The 21,624-nt window shown below is 40.5% G+C and overlaps 1 protein-coding gene across 1 annotated transcript in view; it reads right to left on the bottom strand.

Moving 5' to 3' along the window:
- Positions 1-21,624, bottom strand: part of dhx36 (DEAH (Asp-Glu-Ala-His) box polypeptide 36) — a 23,853-nt gene extending 2,229 nt beyond the window's left edge. The window contains exons 1-24 of the mRNA XM_070905477.1: positions 21,296-21,624; positions 20,416-20,573; positions 20,135-20,242; positions 19,766-19,973; positions 18,888-18,926; positions 18,542-18,712; positions 18,288-18,367; positions 14,617-14,691; positions 13,336-13,502; positions 13,139-13,220; positions 12,846-12,986; positions 10,828-10,933; positions 7,536-7,623; positions 6,691-6,746; positions 6,500-6,564; positions 5,791-5,934; positions 5,260-5,377; positions 4,207-4,305; positions 3,106-3,279; positions 2,870-2,956; positions 2,696-2,779; positions 2,437-2,536; positions 2,185-2,275; positions 280-400 (exon numbers count right to left, since the gene is read on the bottom strand). Coding sequence (XP_070761578.1) covers positions 280-400; positions 2,185-2,275; positions 2,437-2,536; positions 2,696-2,779; positions 2,870-2,956; positions 3,106-3,279; positions 4,207-4,305; positions 5,260-5,377; positions 5,791-5,934; positions 6,500-6,564; positions 6,691-6,746; positions 7,536-7,623; positions 10,828-10,933; positions 12,846-12,986; positions 13,139-13,220; positions 13,336-13,502; positions 14,617-14,691; positions 18,288-18,367; positions 18,542-18,712; positions 18,888-18,926; positions 19,766-19,973; positions 20,135-20,242; positions 20,416-20,573; positions 21,296-21,571 — 2,838 coding nt within the window. The 5' untranslated portion in view covers positions 21,572-21,624. The remainder of the gene's footprint in view (positions 1-279; positions 401-2,184; positions 2,276-2,436; positions 2,537-2,695; positions 2,780-2,869; positions 2,957-3,105; positions 3,280-4,206; positions 4,306-5,259; positions 5,378-5,790; positions 5,935-6,499; positions 6,565-6,690; positions 6,747-7,535; positions 7,624-10,827; positions 10,934-12,845; positions 12,987-13,138; positions 13,221-13,335; positions 13,503-14,616; positions 14,692-18,287; positions 18,368-18,541; positions 18,713-18,887; positions 18,927-19,765; positions 19,974-20,134; positions 20,243-20,415; positions 20,574-21,295) is intronic.

The raw sequence follows: 21,624 nt of genomic DNA, 5'->3' as shown, positions 1-21,624 counted from the left end.
GACGAGAGGGCAGCAGTCAGGGAGCTGTATTGACCGTTTTGCCCCCCCACCACCACCTCGTACATTGTGTCTGGAAGCTTTGAAGCACAAGAGCCTTTGAGTGAGAGTTGAAAGGCAGTGTTTTAATCAAATATTCATTCAGTGTAAAGCTGGCGTGGCACCACTGGTCCTTCTTCCTTTCTTCTAAATCAGAAAGATATAGCAACACGCACTCAAATGTAAAAACACACAACATTCATGCAGCAGTGTTGAAACACCCATGTCCCCTCGCCTACTCACACTGCTCGTTCTCATCTTGAGGTGGTAGATGAGCCACGTATAGTTGAACTCGGTCTCTTCAGCATTGACAGATTTCGGGTGGATACACACCTTTCCATCAGCCTGGGTGTACACCTTAACCCTGAGAAAGATAAGACGTTAGAATGTGTGTGTGTGTGTGTCTGGGTGTTAGGGTTAGGTTTACTGGTAAGAGCGGCATCCCTAACACTAACAAAAAACCTTATACTTTTTATTACCATCATTATCTCGATAACTGACAACAGAACACAAGAGGAAGCATTTATAATAGGTGAAGGTGTAGACCACCTGAACATGACCTGAAACGTGATATTTCAGTTTTGTAAAAGGTGATTTAGAATAATTTATCAAGCAACATTTCAACCATCAACTTTCATATGTTGGCCACACAAAACAAGGAATCTGAAGTTGACAACAGACTAAACAATTAATCGAAAAAAAAAGGATAAATGAATCAATAAAATAAATAGTTAGCTGCAATCGCTGGTTGAAAACGTAGAAAATGAAGACAAGTATAAATAACACACATCTCAGAGCCTGCCACCATGCACTACAGTAGATGGTGAATATTTCTAGGTATTAAAAGGGGACCTGCACCGACTTTACACATCAAAGTCTGTTTACAGGTCTTGAGGAGTACTGCATTTGTGAAGTTGTAAAGTTGTATAAAGCCTTTTGTGCCTCAAGTGATGTCACTGAAGAGGACAGAAGTGGGCTTACCAGAGCTCTGTAGCTCCTCATCTCTGCTCGAAGCTACATTTGCTGCTATTAGCAGAGCACACCCAAATCTGTACAGTTGAGTGAATCGAGTCAAGTTACATTACGGGGGATTGGTCAGGTTTTGACAAAAAAGAAGAAAGCATGGAATAAAAAAAGACAATAACTTGATCCTTTTTTTAAAACTGTCCATTGTGAGTCCAACAATGTTATAGGAGTGCAATGCTGAATCGGTGGCGTACTCTTTTAGTATGTTTCAATGCTGTACAGAGATTTTCAGTAATAACAGCATTTTTACTGTACTGTATAACAATTTCACACACAAACACATGCCGTGTGTTTGTATACACATGTTGTTGTATGAAAATTCATCATCACCAGAATACATTTTGTTAAAATGAATCAGAAAGTACTTCTACAACCCATCAGGTGCTTTTGGCTTGTTAATACGATGCACAAAGAATGCCTCTTGCCATTTTGGCACATACCAAATTGTGATTGCAGTCTGCAAATCATCTCTAACATGAAAGTAACACCGTGTTCCAAACTCCTGCGTGTCAGCCAGACAAAACCGACTGCTTGACTGCAGGGAACAAGCTGCTCGTACCAGACAGCAGTCTGATTTAGCAGCAAAACAAACAAAAAGTGCTTCATTGAGCAATGAATTCATTAAACACTGCAGAGCTGTGGTGCAGACATGTGAAAACTTACAACTGGCCTAGCATCACAACTGTTGAAAGTTACTTATGCAGAGGAAATGACCCCGGCAATTTCACTCTGCAACTTGGTCTTAAGCTGTCACTGAGACCGACCAAAAGTGACAGCCCTGCTGTGAGAGAGTGTGTCTGTCTCCCTGTTGCGTGCGTCTGTCTTTTGCACACAGGTCACAGCCGCTGCCTATGACAGCTGCCTGAGGGCAGTTTTATGATGACTGCATTGATCTTCAGTTGCAAAAGTGCCTCTGTTTTTGACAATTTTCCAACATGGTCTCTGTGCAGCCTCAGGTAATTGTCACAGGACCCTTACAGAACTCTTACCTGAGAGGTCTGATGAGCTATTGCAGTGTGAAGGCCATTTTTCTAAAGATCAATAAGAATGATTGTGTGCTTCTCTATCTAGTGCTGTGAAGTCTGTCTTTGTTCATCTACTTCTTTGAATTGGCAGACTCACCCGGGCCTCTTTTTGCTATGAGATGGTCTGATCATGGCCACCTTCGGGTACAGACCAGCTACAATCACCGCCTTGATTAACTTCTCATTGTCTGAGGAAGGAAGTGAGAGTTAGAGACAGAAAAAACAAGCTGTGCTACATTTACATGTCACATATAATGTTGTATTCTGCTTCACACCCTGGTTTTAAGATTCACAAGAATGAACCTTTTCTGACAGCTGAATCACAAGCAAAAAAACTCCTCTTAGTTACCCGAGTTGACGTTAGATTTGGGGTCTTTGGGGTCCCTGCTGCTGACAAAGCCTGCATGCATTAGATGCTCAGCAAACTGACCCTTCATGTTGTGCAGCATCTGAGAGATACAAGGATAAATTACTTCTAAAAAGCCTTCGTGTCCATATCTGCCAAACAGAAGTCAACTTAAAAATGTAATCATGGACAATCCCTGATCTTATTTTCAAAGCACTTCAGTGTAGAGCTCAGCACAGCACTCACAATCACCCCGGCTCACCTGGAGTGTATTGGCAGACAGGAAGTTGTCCCAGCAGTACTCCCTCTCATACCTGGCACCACGCTGTTTTGCTTCTTCCCAGCCCTGGCCAATCAATGGTTGATAAATCAATACAGGATCAATTCACACAGCAGACAAAGATGCAAGAAAAATAACAGATGTGGGCGGTTCTACCTGGAATGCGTTGACAATAGTGAGGTGGTCGCTCTTGGAGTTTCTGGACAGGACCCTTCTCCTCATGTCTGCCATCTTCTCTTTACCCTGAGAGATACAGACGCATTAAAGAACATTTATTTAAGGCCTACCTAGCAATGAAAAAAAGTCAGAAGGTAGAATGCAGCAATGCGTTGAAGTGTGCATGTGTGTCACGGCCAACATTAGCTTTCATGTCTGTGAACTCAGTGCCCTACCAGGGGTATGAAGAAAGGGTCTTTGAAGCTGAGTGAGCCAGCAATGGTGAGTACGGGGTCGAGGCAGCCCAGCAGAGCCCCAAACAGGATGAGCTTGCCAATGTGAGGCTCCACAGGCAGACGAGCCAGGTGGAAACCCAGCGCAGTCAGATTCTCTGCGCGGTCCAGGGCATTCTAACACACAACATGCACACATCCTTAGTACTCAAGACAGGGTGTTTTTAAAAATGATCCACAAGAAAAGGAATGAATCCCCCCAACATTCAAGGAGCACCGCTTTCTTAACATACAAAAAATTGACATGGCAACAGGTTCCAAGCTTTAAATCATGTAGCCATTTTAATAAAGGCGAGTTTCATTACTGGCAGATTCAAATACGGCTTCCAATATAAATTTTCTTTGTTTCAATCTTGTTAGCATGAAATATTGCTTGTGTCTTATCTTCTTAATGCTTGTAATAAGTACTGATTCTGTTGGTCCTCAGTTTTCTTTTCCATCTCCCTCCTCCACAAGAGGATAAGCTACAAAATGGCATCCTTGGATCTAGCAGATGTTTAGATCCTTCCAGAAAGGAGACCTTGAAACCACTTGCTCCAGTTAAAAGATTGTCTCTCTTCCTACTGCTACTGTTTCCCAAATGGCTATTGAACTATCGTTGCTGGCCCTATAGATTTTGGTAGTTAACAGTTAATTAAAGCTGAAACAATTAGTCAATTAATTACTTGGGTGATAGCAGAAAATTAAACTCAACTATTTTGATAATTAATTAAATCGCTTCAGTCATCTTTCTTTTACCAAACAAAGACCAAGTTCCAGCTTCTCAGTTGTGAGGATTTGCTGTTTCTTTGTTTTATGTGATATTAAATTGATAATTTGGGGTTTTAGACTGTTGATTGGACAAAACAAGCTATTTGAAGACATTCACTTCAATTTTAAAACATTTTCAGGGACATTCTACCATTTTACAGAGCAAACAATTAATCAAGTAAATAATCTTCAGATTAATCTATAATGAAACTAATTGTTAGTTGCAGTCCTAAAGTTAGTTGTTGTTCCTGGTTTGTCTTTAACATTTTCTAAATGATCTTGACTCTTTCTTACCAGGTCTATGAGGTTCTTGATGGCTAGGTTGATGGCCTTTTCTGTAGGAGGATCCAGGGCCTTCTCCAGAAATTGAGTTATAAACCCAAGCTTCAATATCTAGGTGGCACACATCACATCACATTACATTACACATTATCAGCAAAATTCTGTCATTACTATCACATATCCCTTCTCTTTGTCTAAGTGCTTGTCATTTGTGACAAACACTGAATCTGAATTGTGGGCAACACACAGATATAGTGAGGTCTACTGCAATTAGCTTTATGTGTGTTTTCTCATGGTTTGCTCATATTGCTGTTTACAAGATGTATGTGCACAATATCAATGTGATGATAAAAGCTGACTCTATGAATATCCACATTAAATGTGTATTTATTTCCCCATCAAGAAGAGGTTTTTAAATACACCAAACATCTACCTATGACAAAGAGTGTTTGTGCATTACAGAGTCTGCTCAGGGTTAGCATGTTGTCAGTGTGTCTCTCACTTTAAGGACAGACTGATGCATTAGTCTGCCTCTCACCCACTAGCTTCAAAAAACACATTACACATATACTCAAATACATCCAACTGAACTAATGGAAGACACACACACTCAAACGCATATCCAATAAAGCCACTGGTGAGAACAATCACTGCAAACACTAGATCTGAGTGAACTTTGGCTTAATGTTCCATTAGCATGGGTGGAAATATGTCTGAGCGGAGTATGAGGATTTAAAAAGAGAAAGCATCCAAAGAAGAAAGCGACTGTTCACATAAGAGAACGACGACCAGAAGAGGAACGATTATGTTGTCGGCAAAAAGAGAGAGAAAGAGCTGGAGAGCAAGGGGCATGAGTCAGCGCAGAACGTTCATCCCTACTTCTCATTAGGCAGGAGAGGCTGTAATTCAACACCGAAGACCAAAAGCAGCAGCCCTGTCCTCGTTCCTCCCCCTGCACTCACAAAACTCATTCACAGCAATACTGTCCTCATCTCAACTCCCAAGCCTGCACCTATTTGTCTCTCTCTGTCAGTCTGCCTCCCTCTTTCTCTGCACATACACAACCTTGATCTGCAGGCAGAGCTCCTCCAGTGGTGTCCTCATGATTTCGGGTAATTGATAGGCATCCAGCAGGCTGGCCCTGAGACCATTGTACAGATGATAGCACTTCCCTGGACACACTCTGGACATATGAACAGAAGAAGAGAGTGGAACAGAGAAGGCAAAAAAAAAAAAGGTTATGTGTTATATCAGTACAAGAGCTTAATCTAAAATCAATGGGCTGAAACTGCACTCAGTAAGCAGCTCCTGCTAATTGGGCCTTGCTCCACTTTGATGTCAGAGCGAGCTAACAGAACAGACGTCTGGAGTCACAGTCTGGAAACAACCTGGGAGTGACTACACTTTGCCTTTCTCAGTGTTTACAGATGGAAAGGCTGGAAGAAGTGCGCTGATGGGGAAGACTGACAGCTGAGATGATAAATAGAAGGAAAAATAATCCTCTCAGATTAGTACTGCATACCCAGAAGCACTAATATACACCATGCCCTCATTATAGCAATATCCACAAACACACACACACACACACCCACACACCTGCCGGCACGTCCTTTCCTCTGTTTGGCATTGGCCAGGCTAACCCACTCTGCTGTCATAGTGCTGATGTTGTTGTTGGTGTCAAAGTTGGTCTCCTTAATCTTGCCTCCATCTATCACATAAACAACGTCATCTATGGTGATGCTGTGAGTGGAGAGAGAAAAAGAGGGAGAGACAGAAAAAAAAGAGGCTGAAATAAAGACCAAATCAGACAGAAAAAAAAAAACACTTCAAAGTCTGTCAAGAATGCTTAGCTAAGACTCTCACACACACACAATCATTCAGAAGTAAAAATAAAATATAGCCCTTTGGAAGGTTTAGCGTCTATATTTAGCGGAGTGATGTGAGGGGAGTGCAGGCAGCTTCTTAATTTGCTCAGTATGTGCGCGTGCGAGGCTCTATGAATGCATTTACAAATTGCCTGTCAGAGACTCAGTGTGTTCCATCCAAGCCAATATGACAGTATTCATATCAATCCAAGACATGTATGCTAATTAGCCCCAATTCCGCTGTTTGTATTAATGACTGGGACCTACTGCATTACACACAAACACATACACACGTACGACTGAATGGGACAAACTGTCACTTTTTTATTTATTTATTTTTTTTAATACTTTTTCCCAAACTTCCCAGAAAGTAACAGCCAAAAATACAGCTTCAAAGGGAGTAAGTACAGAGGCTGGAAAACCCAAACAAATACACATACCTGGTCTCAGCTATATTGGTAGCAATCACAATCTTTCTAACTCCAGGAGGAGGCCTTTTGAACACCTGAGAAGAGTGAGAGAGGAAGATGAGATTGGACTTTTCTGATACTGAAAAGGGAATAAAGCAGGACAATCGGCAGACAGACATAGTCAGAGGGACGGACAAAGAGAGAAACAGAAGAATGCTGACCTGCGTCTGATTAACAGTAGGCATGAGGGAGTGCAAAGGGATGATAACGAACCGGTCTGGAACACAACAGGACACAAAAGAAAAACTCAAACAAAGCACCATTTGCCAGCACCAGATACTACTGCTAGTGCTCGAGGCTGCACAATTATGTCTAAAAATACAACCTTGAATATCCTGGTAAATATAGAGAATGCAATAATTCACCACCATTATTTATCTATCTTTGGCCACAAATCTTATTATTATATTGTTATTCAATATGGACAGAAGACTGACTTCACTTTGACATAATAAAGGCCAGAAGGGACCTCAAAGCAAACACTTATTCACTTCTAAAAAAAATCCAACAGATTTAAAGATCCCTCCAATCACGTTTTATGACACATAAAAACACTCTGCTTGGAAAAATAATTGTATAAGTCTAAAATGTCACAAAAGAGTGAAATTGCCCATCACAATTTTCTAAAACCCAATTATTTTTCTGTTGATTAACTAACTGATTCATTGTTTCAGCTCTACAAATACACACATTACATGTTCTGAGTTGCATGTTGGACCAGAATTGGCTTTCAAGCTAGCTGCGATGTGATGCCATTAAGTCAGTTAAACTCAGATTTAAGTTGAGCACAGAGAAACTTTCTCCATTCAGCAGCTGAATGTGTAAACAGCCTTCTAGTGTCAGACTTGGCACATACATCAATCCGCACAGTGATTTATATATTTTTGATGATTTTAAAAATCACAACAGCACAACACTAAGTGAATAATGATCTCTTCTGCTGTATATTTACCTGCAAGTCACTGGTGAGCGCTTCCATATTCTGTATGTGTGTTGCTGTGTGTACCTGATCGGAACATCTGCTGAGCCATGAGCAGGTCATTGAGACTGCTGATGTTGTCCCAGCCAGGCAGGAAGACCAAGATTGCTCCTTCCTGACAGACAAAGACATGACACAACACTTAGCAGCTGAAAGACACAAAAAGCAGCAGGGCTTCAGGAGAAACAAAAAACTAACTGCCAACAGAAACAAGCAGCCATCAGCCGGAGGAGCCTCAGCAACAACTGAGCCAAGCGAACAGGGTGCCCGTGTCCTCAAAGGAGCTGAGCCGAGGCAGATGGAGACGACTCGCCCTGAGCTCCCAACCTCCACGTTCAGCCGCACAATAGGCCCTGACACTGCCTGTCAACATCATTATGCCAACAACATCTTACCACGACAGCACAGCCTCTGCTTCACATTACCACAGGGATAGACTTTATTTTCTCAAAGCAGCAAAAAAATAAAGAAAGAAAACCAATTAGTCACCTGGAAAACGTAGAGACACACAAATGCAAGCTGAGAAAACATCAGCAGGATAACAGATGATGGTGGCTAATGGAGTTGGAGGTATTCCAGTGTGAGCAAAGCACCTGTCTGACAATGGCTATGAATGGCTGACGTACAGTAGGCGTCAGCCCCTCGACCATAAAAACAACATCACATAAAGCTACAATGGTAACATAAGCTAAAAAAAAAAACCTTTGACGATTGATGAGGAGCAACAAAGAATAGGACAGAGAGGTTAATACAATGAATCAAACCAGAATATTTCAAGACTTACAACAGATGCTTGCAGTTTTTAAAATTATAGTCTAACTACCAGAGCAGACACATAGATACACAGAACAGATGGTGGTAGATTATGTTGGGCTGGATACTGTTTGAAAATTGTTTACAACACCTCAATATTATGGAACCAGTACCAATATGATATTTTTCAATACCTACTTTTGAGGAACATAAACAGGTTTTCATATAGCCTAAACCTTTTTTTCACTTAATAAAATACCAACCAATCAATGCATCAGTGTTTGATGCCTAAGTTAGGGCATGCAATATCAGATCAACGAATAAGTTCACAGAACCAAACCAGGATTTGGATGCGAATTCTGGCAGTTATTTTGTGTTCATTTGGGGTTTTTTTTAAGATTATTGTTTGGGCATTTTTGCCTTTATTGGATAGTGACAGCTGCAGAGAGGGAGAGAGAGGAGAGGAAAGGTGGGAGAGTCACCTCCACTGGGTGACATGCAGCAATGGACCCGACTCAGCCTTAATGGTACGTACCCGCTCTATCAGGTGAGCTACCGGGGAGCCCCAGCCTGCAGTTTTTAATACTCAATGCTATAAACACATTTCAGTCAGTACTCAAAAAGGAGTGAAGTTTGATACCCGGCTCTATCAACTAAAGACTAATAATAATTTAAGACGCTCTAAACTTTGGAAACCTGAGCAACATCCAACTGTTATGTTATCATCAATGGGGAAAAGTTTTGGAAAATGCTATTTCACCACATCAAAGATCTAAATTTAAACAAAAATGATTCTCAGGATAATATTAAGCTGGTATAAAATAACCCACTCTTTAAAAGGGGCTCTGATAGCTATTCATTTCCTGAGAGGAATGAAGGGGAGATGAAGAACAGACATAAAAAATAGCTTCTGAGCCTTGAGCACCCCTGCCTTTTAATTAAAGCTAATTATTATTACCAGTGCTCAACCACTGGCACCCACATGGGACTGCATATGTGTGTTAATGTCTGTGCATGTCTGTGTGTGCGCGTGTGTGTGTGTGTGAAAGAGGGAGGAGGAGGAGAAAAGAGGGAGGAGGAGGAGAAAGATATGCAGGCAGTGTGCCTAGTTATAACCTGACAGAAACACATGTTCACACACATGCAGTACAGAAAGAGGCTCTGATTAATTCCAACTAAAAATCAATAACAGAACAGTACTGTTGGCCTACCATTTAGTATACACACACACACCAAACCACCCACATTCACACGCACATAGTTGCAACCAGCAGGCGTTCATTAATGCCTGCATGTCAACCCCCTAGGTGTGTAATCCCAGACCCCTGCAACATAATTAACCAATCATCACAGGCGAAAGCCTGGCAGACGGCCCGTATCCTCGATTCAGAACGCCGTCATGGCGAATCAGCCAGTTCCCTCTCGGCCGTTTGACAATGCCACGGCGAATCAGCTGGTCTACTGGCTCAGGGTGGCCATGACTGATAGAGATACGGCTTCATATGGGAAGGGATAATTATTCTGTCTATCTGCGTTAGTCACTCCTCATTCTGGGCCTGTCTCTCTCTCGTAAACGTTGTTTTTCAGCCGCAGCCGTAAACTAACAAATAAGTTAAACTAGTTCCACTTCACTTAGAAAAATACAGGAAAAGTTTTTTCTGTCCTTCTAACACTTCCTAAATTGTCCTCAACCTCATTATCATCATTTTAATAGTAACAATAGGCTACACTGAATGGTATTGACTGTGGTGTTCTATTCCGCTGTGCAGCTCTGTTTCACACGTCGGCAATGGCCTATGTCACTCCGTGACTAGAAACTGTGGTAAAATACAAGAAACATGCTGCAAAATTTGAACAGGGAAATACTGAAATAGTGACTGCCTTCGTTTCATCTGCACAAAGAGCTTCCGATATGGTTGTTACTGCGGAAACTGAAAAAGTAAAACATTCACAAAAACAGAAGTTTGCTCTCACTTTGTTGACATTATATTCCACATTACCGAAGTCTGAATGAGTACTGAGATGACGCTGAAATAAAAAAACGAGGAAATTTAACAAGAACTGGAGAGAGAAAAAAGAAGAAATGGGCGTGCGTCGGGAGAGCATCTGTTCGATCACTCATTAGCACAGATCTGCTGCCAGGATCTGTGTTATTTCCTCTGATCTAATGTCGCTCTCTGTTTGGAAGCTAGCCCTCCTGTTCCTTCCATCTGCTCTACCTAGGAATGTACTGTACTTCTCTCCTTTTGTCAGTTTCCACGTCTGTGTCAACTATCAACTTTTATTTGATCTGAAACCATCTTCAACATGGACCACTGTCAGCCTGCTCTGTCTATGATAAAAATGTTGGGAGATCCAAGAACACAAATTTTAAAATCTCTAAGACAAGTTTCAGTGACACAAGCACTAAGGGCTTTTAGACTGCTCAGACATATTGAACAGGTTTCCTGGAATCCCATTTTCAACAGAGTACAAATGCACTTCATTAAAAATAAACTTAAAGACATCAGAATTTTGCCACTTTCAGATCGCTGCCCTAAAACCAGACATAAAAATTTAAACTCACCTCATCCTTGAGCACAATATGGCGAATCAGTGCCAGGATCAGCTCCAGGTCAATCTTCTCATCATTGTCCAACATCTCTAGTGTGTTAATGGTGCTGTCAGAGTACCTGTAAAACATGGGACCCATAAAATAAAATAAATTAATAAATAATCCACCATCTTCCATGCTTTAACATGGCAACAAATTTTGCAAGTTTCATACAGCTGTCATACTTTAGTTATGGCTGCAAGATAGAGATTATATATACACATATTTATATTTATTATTTATTTATATATATATTTATATTTTTTATCATATATTTTTCTCCAGATGTTGTGTAAAATATCTATGGCAAATTCTGTATGATGTTGATATGTTGTTTACAGTTTTGACTCACACTTGATAAATGTTTTGACTGCCTTAATTGTATTGGTGATCTTGATATCAGTTCCTACAAATGAAATCAGTCATTTTTGAAATCAATCATTTTTAATCGGTTTTCTATTTCTTTGCTTAAATGTATTACCCTTATTTCCTGGCTGTAATGCTAGGTTATGAACAGCTGCAAATTATTTTGTCACAGACATGAAAGTTTCCAAATATGATGCCTTTGATGTGAGATTGGCAGACCATTAATGAGCTCAGAGCTGACAGAATGGCGACCTGGACAAGGACTATTAGGGTCCTTGCATTGTTCACCATAAACATTCCAGGCAACTTGTTTACATGCTGCATTTCAGCCAGAATTCAATACAAAACTGATGTTCAAGTTAATGATACTCAGTCAGTGTCCAGCATAAACATACTTTCCATTCTGTTAAATATTATTTTTTATAGAATATTTTGTACATTTTTCAAATATAGACAGATCAAAACACACTGCACATCGCACTAACAACAAAATAAAATATCAAAATTAAAAAAATCTTCTTGTGCAGATGCTTTGCTCAAGTTTCTCTTACAACAAAAGACAAATGCAAGCTTTTGCTTGCTGTAATCATTCCTCCTATTCATACAGGCCATTAAAAGATACCTTCCACAGCCCTCCTTCTGTGCAAAATTGTCTTCAAAGGTTTATCTGAAGCTAATATGCAGCTTTAGCTGTCCAAGTCAAACAAATAAATGTATATAGCTTCCAAAGTTACTGTCTTTTTATACAAAATTGCCACTTTTGCTACTATCCCTCCACTGCAGCTCAGCAAGGAAGCACTGTCCAAAGAAACACAAAGCAGGAATTTTGTACTAAAAAGACAGTAACTTTGGAAGACTTGATTTGTCGAACTCAGACTGCTGAAACCTCAGTATGAAGAGGAGGAATGATCACAGGAAGAAAACCCTGTTTCAGTGTCCATATGGGCACCTGACTGATGTTTTAAGACAGACTTGAAAAATTATGAACCGACCCTTTAAGTCACAGCTATGAAGTGCTAAATGGGCCCTAACCTTACATTTGCCACTTACTCTTTACATTTGTCAGAGTAGGTGCATACAGTGTAATGATCCATAGTTCTGCTTAGAGCTTTGCCCATTGATTGTTGTATGCCATCATAACATGATCGTGGTGCTTGAATACACTTTCTACAGTTACAGTACACCAGAGGAAATCATGTTTACATTCTCTCGCATTCACTTTGTGACAAAGAGCAGTAATAATGGTGGCAAAGACAAGAGACTGCACTGCAAATAGCAGTACTAAAACAGGAAGAATGTTTGTTGAGTGTTATTGAGAAGAGGCTGACATCTTAAGTGGAGCTGGTCTCTTAAAAAATGTTGAGGCAGTTGCAGGAGAGAAAACTGCACCACAAAGATTCAGTGAGTGCAAAGTGGCAGCTGTAGTGTTTGTATAGCCCATGATTTGTACTCAGCTTTTATACACTTGGGTGTCAACTTGAAGTTCAAATTCACAAAGGGAGTTACTTATTTTAAAATGTGAATGTCACAAAGCCAAGTCCTCCCATTTCCCACCTAAACAACACATCTATCAACCAGGCAGCTGCATTGCCAGTTTAACTACTCTGTTGTTCTCACCACCTCACCTGCCCTGCAGTGTACGTGCATAACCAGGCCAGCTCTCCTTGTATTCAGCCTCTTTCTCCTCCTTCTCAGGTCTGGAGTTGCGCCCTTGCAAAAAGCCTCTTTTCCATGAGGGGCGACGGTCCTGATTCTGGGGACGATACCTGGCAGACACACATCAACCACTTTATGTAAGACTCTTTTAAAACCAAAGGGATGTAGTGTTGTTTCAATTGTATCTTTGTTTTTTGTATTTGTGTCTGTGCATGTTGAGCGTGACTTTGTATGTGTGTGTCTGGGCGAAGTGTTATTCTACCGGGTCATCTCCACAATGTCCTCAAGGAGGAACTCTTCCACTGGGAATGTCAAACCAGGGATGTGGATCACTGGACAGTTGTCTAAAGGGAAATGGACACAAGAAAACAGATAGATGAGAAGAACAAACAATCTAAACCAATTATACTGTAAGATTTATGCCACAAAATATGGTAAGTCATTTGGTGCGTTGCATACCAAAATATCTAGAGAACTTCTCTGCGTTGAGCGTGGCACTCATGAGGATGACCTTGAGGTCGTCTCGGAGGTTGAGTAGATCCTTCACAATGACGAGCAAAACGTCAGATTGCAGGTTCCTCTCATGGATCTCATCTAACACCAGGTGGCTGATGCTGGACAACAATCTGACACAAAAAACAACAAAAAATAAATCAGGGGAAATGGTTTGAGTCTGTGGTTGATTTTAGGTCAAGTGGCTGTATGTCCTCTCTAGATCTGAAAAATGGCAATTCTGTGTCCATTTTGTCCGTTTTTGCTACCAAGATCATGTTTTTATTTTATTTTTTTCACATTTGTCTCCATGCAAAGTTACATTTTATTTTATTTTTACATTTCTGCCTGAAGACATTAAAAACTAATTTTCCTCAATATTCAAAAGATGGCATCTAATTTTTGCTATCTAAAGTTGGTTTATTAGATATTTAGAAAGGCCCAGTTAAAAAACATCTAGCTTGTTTACACATTATACATTTTATATACACATTTCCCTGTAGTTCAGTCTGACATATTTCATATCGTTGGGATCTAAACTAGAATTTAACAAAAACCTCCTATACTGTTCTGTGCTCTACTGTACAGCAGTAGTCTGTAATGATGAGTTGAAAGGGTCTGTAGGACTGAAAAGGTTAATGCTTCACTAATGTGGTGGCTGGAGACAAATAGTCACACCAAAGCTGACAAGTGTAAACATAGCTCCAGTCCATACAGACTGTCAGCTTGTAAGCCAGCTGTAAGTTGCAACATTTTGTCAGACAACTGTAGTCCTAAAATGACTCTAACTAGATTCGTGCCAATTCTGAAAGAGCATGAAGCAAGGCAACAAGAAAAACTGGCACCCCCAGTTAGTCTCTGTGGTTTTTCTGAAGACACTCAGAATGCAAGGATGAGCATGCAGGGATGAGTCAACAGAAGCTGTGTGTGTGTGTGTGTGTGTGTGTGTGTGTGTGTGTGTGTGTGTGTGTGTGTGTGTGTGTGTGTGTGTGTGTGTGTGTCTTCATTTTTCTGCCTATGAGAATGGGGACCCATACTAATGCTTCTTCCACAGACAGTAGAGTCAACCACAAAATCAATGGGGATAAAACAGAGTGACACAGGGGGAATAAGAGAGTGGAGGAAGGACGGCTGGAACAGAGACAAAGAGAGGAAAAACAGAGAAGAAGAAACAGTGGGAGAAGATGTGATGAGTATGAGGAAGCAAGGAAAGGGGAGGGGGGGGGGGGGGGGGGTTGGAGGACTCACGGGTCTGAGCGAAGCCACTGAAGAATAATGCCTGTTGTACAATACAGGACCGAACCTTGTCTCCGTGGTAACCGGCTGAGAAATGGAAGGAGAAAAATATAGACAAGAGTTATCACATTTTCCAAATCACAAAAATTAAGACCAGTACAGTGTAAAGTGGAGACAATGGTTGTCTTGGGTTAATTTTCCAACATTTCTTTATGCTACTGTCAAAGACTCAAAGATGATTTCATTGCAGAAATATCTTGCACATAAAGCACAGATTGATGTTGCTATAAAATGTTGCCAATATAAAAAATGTTCTAATCTTTGCATAAAGCATTAGTTAGTGATGAAAGGTTTCTCAGTTGAATAGCAACCATGAAACAACTTCTCATTTATTTTAATACCAAACAAAGCAGAAACTGCCTCTCTTATGACACATCTGAAAATTGCATTTTACTGACAACTGAGCCACATTAAAGGCTTCACTGTATAATTGATATTTCCAAAACAGCTTGGACTAGTTTCAGGAGAAATAACCCTCAAATAAAATACGTATGAAGCACCTTTTGAAACAGGGTTACAAAGTATTTTATAACATCAACACACAATGTAAACAATGAAACCACAGCAGTGCAACAAACAAATAAACAGTGTGCCTAATTAAAAATTACTGATAATAAGATTATAGATCACCAATAGCGATGATACAACATACAGAAAATAAATACAAAAAACATATAATAAATAACAGTAAAATAGAATAACAGCTATCGATTTTAACATATAAACTTAGTATTAGGCCAGACACTATGGCTGGATTAACCTGCCGAGGGGCCTCGGGCCAAATAGGAGCTGCTGAGCGTCTATTAACCCCCGAGTCCTCACGCTCTCTGTGCAGCGTATACAGTTCTTCTATACTGCAATACTACCCAGGTGCAGGTTTGCTCTGTGGTTATTTGATTAATCCTAAATCAATTAAATAATATGCTACTCGTACAGTATCACAGGGATCCTCTTCCAGACACAGCCTCAGGCTGAGGTAATGAAACAGCACCAACCTTAAAGCTCTCAGCAGGTCAGTTGTTTTTGTACTTTAATAGTGCATATTTTCAATCAAATTAGGAAAAACCAGTAGACAGCATTGAGCCTTCAGGGACCCAGAACAGTTGCCTGCTCCAACATTGCACATACTGAGAAGGTCCAGTCACCTTTCATTTTCAAGTGCATACTGGAATAACTAACTGGACTGTGGCTAAGAATCTCAGGCTGGGTTAGCTCATAAGACATTCAAAGGTGTATTCTTATCAGTGATCAGTAAAACCCCATAAATGCTGAAATTCAAGAGTAGAGTGACTGCTTTGAAATCTCATAGCTGAGACAGATTATTATGAATCGGATTAATGGTATTTGCTGAAAACAGTTTACTATTTTATGTTTATTCTAACCATCCATCATTTGCTGCACTATACCAGCACCACAGAGAACACATTTAATTCAGCACTGACTGAGCTGTGTAGATTAATACACAGTTTCCCTGTAAATGTAACTGAAGGTGCCAAAAACAAGATTAAATTTGTTTAAATTTGTTTCAGTTTTCAAAGAAGTTGATTACCCACTGAAGTTTGTTTTATATTAGTTGTTATGTGGGGGAGGGGGCATGTCAACAGAAGTTTAACTAAGTTTGAGGTACAAATTGTCAGCTTTAGCATATACCAACTGAGAGACACCGTGGTCTCCATCCGTGACAGTGGCAGTGGGCAGTGACAGCAAAGCAGCGAGCTTAAAAAGATGCCTTTCTAAACTGTCTAGACGTTCTTTGATACAAAACGTTGTTGTTTTTCTCCGTTATGGAGAGCTGTGAATCACAACAGCAGTAACTTGATGAAACAAAAGAAAAACAGCACCACATGAAAAGATTTAGGAAAAAGTGTGAAAAATGGTCTTAAATTCACAGTCTAGCACCTTGTTATTTGTCCCATTCAGTCAGTAGTCTCATCCCCTGTATCAATCTCCACTCATATCACCCCTGAGATGCTTCTTTTTCTCCCCTCTTACTGCATCTCTCAAACTCCATAATTCACTTTAGATTGCTGCACTCTCTCGTCTTCACTCGCTCGGTCTGCCTATCGCTCAAGTGCCTTTCTCCCCAGCTTTGTGCATTTCTTTCCATGGGCATGGTCTCAGATGATCATTCCCTTCTACTAATCCTTACATCTCCTATCTCATAAAAAAAACGGATTACCTGTGGTTTCCCTTATCCATCTTAATTCAGCCGATCCGTAAAGAAGAAAATAAGACTATACACAGTCTCGATACATGGATCAGGCCGATGTAGCTCACGTCAAATGTGACCTCGTGTATGACTACACAAAAAGAATCCACATTTACAGGTACATCTGCTTTTTTTCAAACATAATCCTCAGCCAGGATAACTGTATCAAGAAAATCTATAGGCCACCAAATCGAAGTTAAAGAAGGGCTTTAATGGAGGGAAACAGACCATGACAATTTTTAAAGGAAAATTCATAGCTCCTATAGAATATCAGGGCCCATTAGCCTTTGTATTTATTCTATGGTTGCATGCATTTAGCCAATATATCATGAGCAGTAGTAAGAACCGTAATGACACTGTTGACAATAACTAGATCTATCTTCAAGATGTTCCAATCCGTCTGACTCTGATAAAGCCAGGTAACATCACAAACATTAGTTTAAACCACAAAGGCTCTTAGCTCAGTTGTTTTCTCCAACCTTGGAAACAGCCATGTATGAAAACTGGCAACGCAAAAGGAAAATAAATAGTCTCTGTGCGCCCTGCAACAACCTTCCTTCAAAGCCTATCAGCAACCCAAACAATGGTGACTCAATATTAAGAGTTAAGACATGGCAAGATTAACAACAAGGCAATTCAAAGTTATTTAAATAAGACAGAAAGGCATTAAGAAAATATATAAAAGAAACACATGGCAATATGAAAAGACAAATTAAAAATACAAACATAAATAGGATTTCAAAAAGAGAGAAAGAGTAAAACAAAATAATATACAGTGTAGGATATGAATAAATAGTTTAACTTAATAAAAGGCAGTGGCAAACAGAAAGCTCCTAAGCCCCGATATAAAAGAACTGAGAGTTGGAGCAGAGCTCAAGTTTTCTGGGAGTTTGCTCCAGATATGTGGTGCATAAAAACTGAATGCTGCTTTTCTGTGTTTAGTTTTGACTCTGGGGACAGAAAGCAGACCTGTCCCAGTCGATATGAGAGGTCTGGACGGTTCATAACGTGACAGCAGATCAGAAATGGATTTTGGCCCTAAACCACTCGGTGCTTTATAAACCAACAGTAGTATTTCAAAATCAATTATTTGATCCACTCCCTCAGGACTCCAGCAGCAGCTGTCTGATCAACATTTTAGAGAGACCTGTAAAGACAGCGTTACAGAAGTCGAGCCTTCTGAAGATAAACACATGGACAAGGTTTTCCAAATCCTGCTGAGTCATAAGTCCTTTAAGTCTTGATGATAGTTGGCTGATTTTGTAGTTATCTTAATGTGGATGTTCAAAGTCCATGACTACAAATCATAGAGCATTTCTGTTGGTTCCTTAACCTCTAAACCAAATGCTGATAGCTATTTAAACACACTGCGTTTTCATTTTATGCAACATTATGTTTGAGGAGACTTCTTTACCTCTGCAGGCGGATTTGGTAACCACAAGAATTTCCATTCCCTACACTTTCTGCCCTCTCTGCTGCTACACGCTCAGCTACCTGAGGGGAAGCACACACACACACAAAACAAAATCAGCATTTACATGACTGATGCAGGAAAAGACATATACCTAAATATCATATCACACACCTTGGCAACCACATGTATCCTCAGTATGCACACAGCAACATACAATCCAGCACAGTCAGACCCGAAAAACCAAGAGCGCATACCGAGATAGCACTGATGCGCCGAGGCTGCGTGCAGACCACACGACACATCGAGCCCACGCCTCTGTTGATGTAGTCATCAAGAATGAATTGGGTGACCTGAGTGGTCTTTCCACACCCTGTTTCCCCACTCACAACCAGGACTTGGTTCGAGTTGATCAGCTCCACCAGCTCCTAAGGGCGGAAAGATGGAAGCAGGTGAGAGGAAGTGGAAGGATTATGAGATGAGGGTGGATGATAGAGGATAATAAGATTTCGAAAATGAGAAATTCAGATTTGGCAGAAATGGTGTGATTCATGATGAGGAGGAGAATATTTGCTTTAAGAGTGTATGAAATCAAAAACGTACCTCTTTTTTCCCATAGGATGGTAGTTTTTCCCTGAATTTCTGAAGACAAACAAATGAGCAAACATTTGTAAACACAGAATAAAATCATTAAACTGAGGAGCAGATAATTTCATAATGGGTAGTTTCTACATGCCAAAACATCTCTTATCTCTTATTAATTCTTATAATAACAGATTCTGTGTAGTGGTTTGGCAATAATTCAGTAATTCCTCAATATTCACTCAGTGGAATAATATGACATTGCAATATTGTGACACTGCGACTAATCTGCTCTGTAAATGAATTTTTAGAACATTTAACATAATTTTGCATATATAAAGAATATTGTGATAATATTCCTGTGATTACTGAGATATTTATTTACCATATTGCCCAGCATTATTCTGCATTAGGGTCTTGTACTAAACCATTTAGATCTGTAAACATAAACATCTGCTGACCTGTAAATCTCAGAGTATCCAACATAGCGACACAATCTTGCAAACAAGCTGGCACGTGCTATTAATTATTGAGACACAGATGCTCTGCCCTGCATCATCTCCAATCCAATCTCCCTTTTGTTATTTAAACTCCACTCTTCATTGCTTTAGAAATCTAATTTCCCCACAGAAATTCTCATGCAACTTTGATCATATAAAAAATATTAATTAGGTTGGGCAGCAAACCAACAATACATCTCTGGCACAGTGGACATTTTGATATCTGTAGGCACATGATGAAATCATTTCAATCAACATAATGAACTGTCAGAGAAATGCAACCAAGGCACAACCAAGGTCACCGGTAAAAGTTAAGGCCTCTATCCCACTAAAATAGGCTGCACATATAAAACTTACTAATACTAATACTACTAACTAACGACTAATCATAATACTCACCAACATTTCTTTGTACTTTGGATCTGATTTCTTGCTCTGCAAATCTCTCTTTAAGCTGTCGTCCAGTGAACCGTCTCTGGCCACCTCATGAAATAAGAACTCCAGGTCTTTGTCATTCCTTCTCAGTTTCTCTTCCGCCTCCTCCTGCAGCTCTTCTTTATCCCACTCGTCTGGAGGCTCATCTTTAACAACTGCCGGAGAGAAGTAACTAAACAAAAACAATAAAATGTGTGTAAATATCCACAATGTAGTGGGTCAGCAGACAATATGGGTTGTTCTGTGATTGTGGCATGGAGCATCATCAAATATTACATTTTTGGACCAGGTCACATCATTTTTAGCATTCATCTGATTTGCTTGCAAAGTTACCGTTGTGATTTGTGAGTTGCTTTCTTCTGGCCCGGACTAACATCTTCCTCCTCTTCCTCAGATTTGATCTCGACCTTAACCTCTTCAGGCTCATCCCCATCAAAGTAACTGGACACACAGGTCATAAACACGTTAATTAGAGTCATACTTGTGTCAACAGTCACAGCTGGAACAAAAACTGACACTGCGTCCAGGCACTTCTCCTCCTATTTCCTTTTATTGTAAGCTAGAAATTACACTGTGCATGTCTCAAATGGAAAAGCTATGAAAGCTGTTCTTACCAATGACCTCCTCTACCGGCAGCTGACGACCAGTTGCCAGACGTAGAGGCTCTTGCATCCCTGCCGTCTCTCTCTGGACCTGGCTGATCATTTTGGACAGAGTAAAGCAGCTTGGTAATATGCTGCTCTCTGGCCTCATCCATCTGGACCACTGCCCGCTGCACAAAGATATGGAAAGTACAGTTCAATATAGTTTTATGTATCCAAACTGAAAAACTAACATTCAGGGAAAGTGTGTTTGTTGCTTAGGGAAATATCTACCCACTACATTTATCAAGAGATGATTACTGCTCCCAGTAGACCATGCACACCGAAATGGACGAACCACATATTTCTGAATGGTGCAATATCTACAGCTCTCACTATGCAATACAGTATAATCCCTTTACCTTTGTTTCTTTCGTTCTGTGAATTTGTAAATTTGTAAATTATAGTTTTTTTTTTAGTTTTAGTAGCTTTTCCTAACAGTCTTTATTGTTTTTATTCATTATATCTTGATTTTCTACTTATGTCTCTATTGCACTATCCTGTATGCTGCTGCAACAATGCAAATTTCCTTGCTGAGGGATTAATAAAGGATTACCTTATCTTATGTGTCAGGATCTGGGTGGCTGGCCAACTATGTGCAGGACTTCATGCTCTGAACCGTTTCCCAATTACATCAGCCCAAAACTTTGTAGTTGACACATGAGTTCTGAGGGCAGACCTATTTTCTAGCATAAGTTCATCACTCAGTAAGGAAGGAACTGTCAGCTTCTTTGAAACTTTGTTGTCTCTTATATCTGTCCTGAAGTTCCTAATCTCTGTTTCTACCACCCTGCAGACAACCTGTCCTGCTCAAGACAATGTGCAAGAGCATGCAACCATACAGAACCCATACCGATCTCCGGTCAGCCTGTTTCCTCCTCACGGCTCCGTATCTCGCGTACCACAGACCAATTTCACGGCCCTTCAGGTGTGGAGGAGGACGGTCGCGTTGTCCTCCACCACCACCACCACCTCCTCCTCCTCCTCCTCGGTCCTGGTCAAAGTCGGTACTGTGTCCTCTCGAGCCTCCTCCACCTCCTCTGTCCCATCTTTCTCTGCTTCCATCTCTGTACCCTCGACCTCCTCTTCTGCCTCTTCTCCCACCCCCACCGCCATATCCATAACTCATACCGCCGTCTGAAACAAGCGGTGGTAGCACCAAATACTAAAACTCTGTCAGAA

This window comes from Enoplosus armatus, chromosome 5 (genome assembly GCF_043641665.1).
Source record: "Enoplosus armatus isolate fEnoArm2 chromosome 5, fEnoArm2.hap1, whole genome shotgun sequence".
In the NCBI taxonomy this organism is placed as follows: Eukaryota; Metazoa; Chordata; class Actinopteri; order Centrarchiformes; family Enoplosidae; genus Enoplosus; species Enoplosus armatus.
The sequence above is the reverse complement of the archived record's forward strand: the minus strand, read 5'-3'. Positions and strand labels throughout refer to the sequence as shown.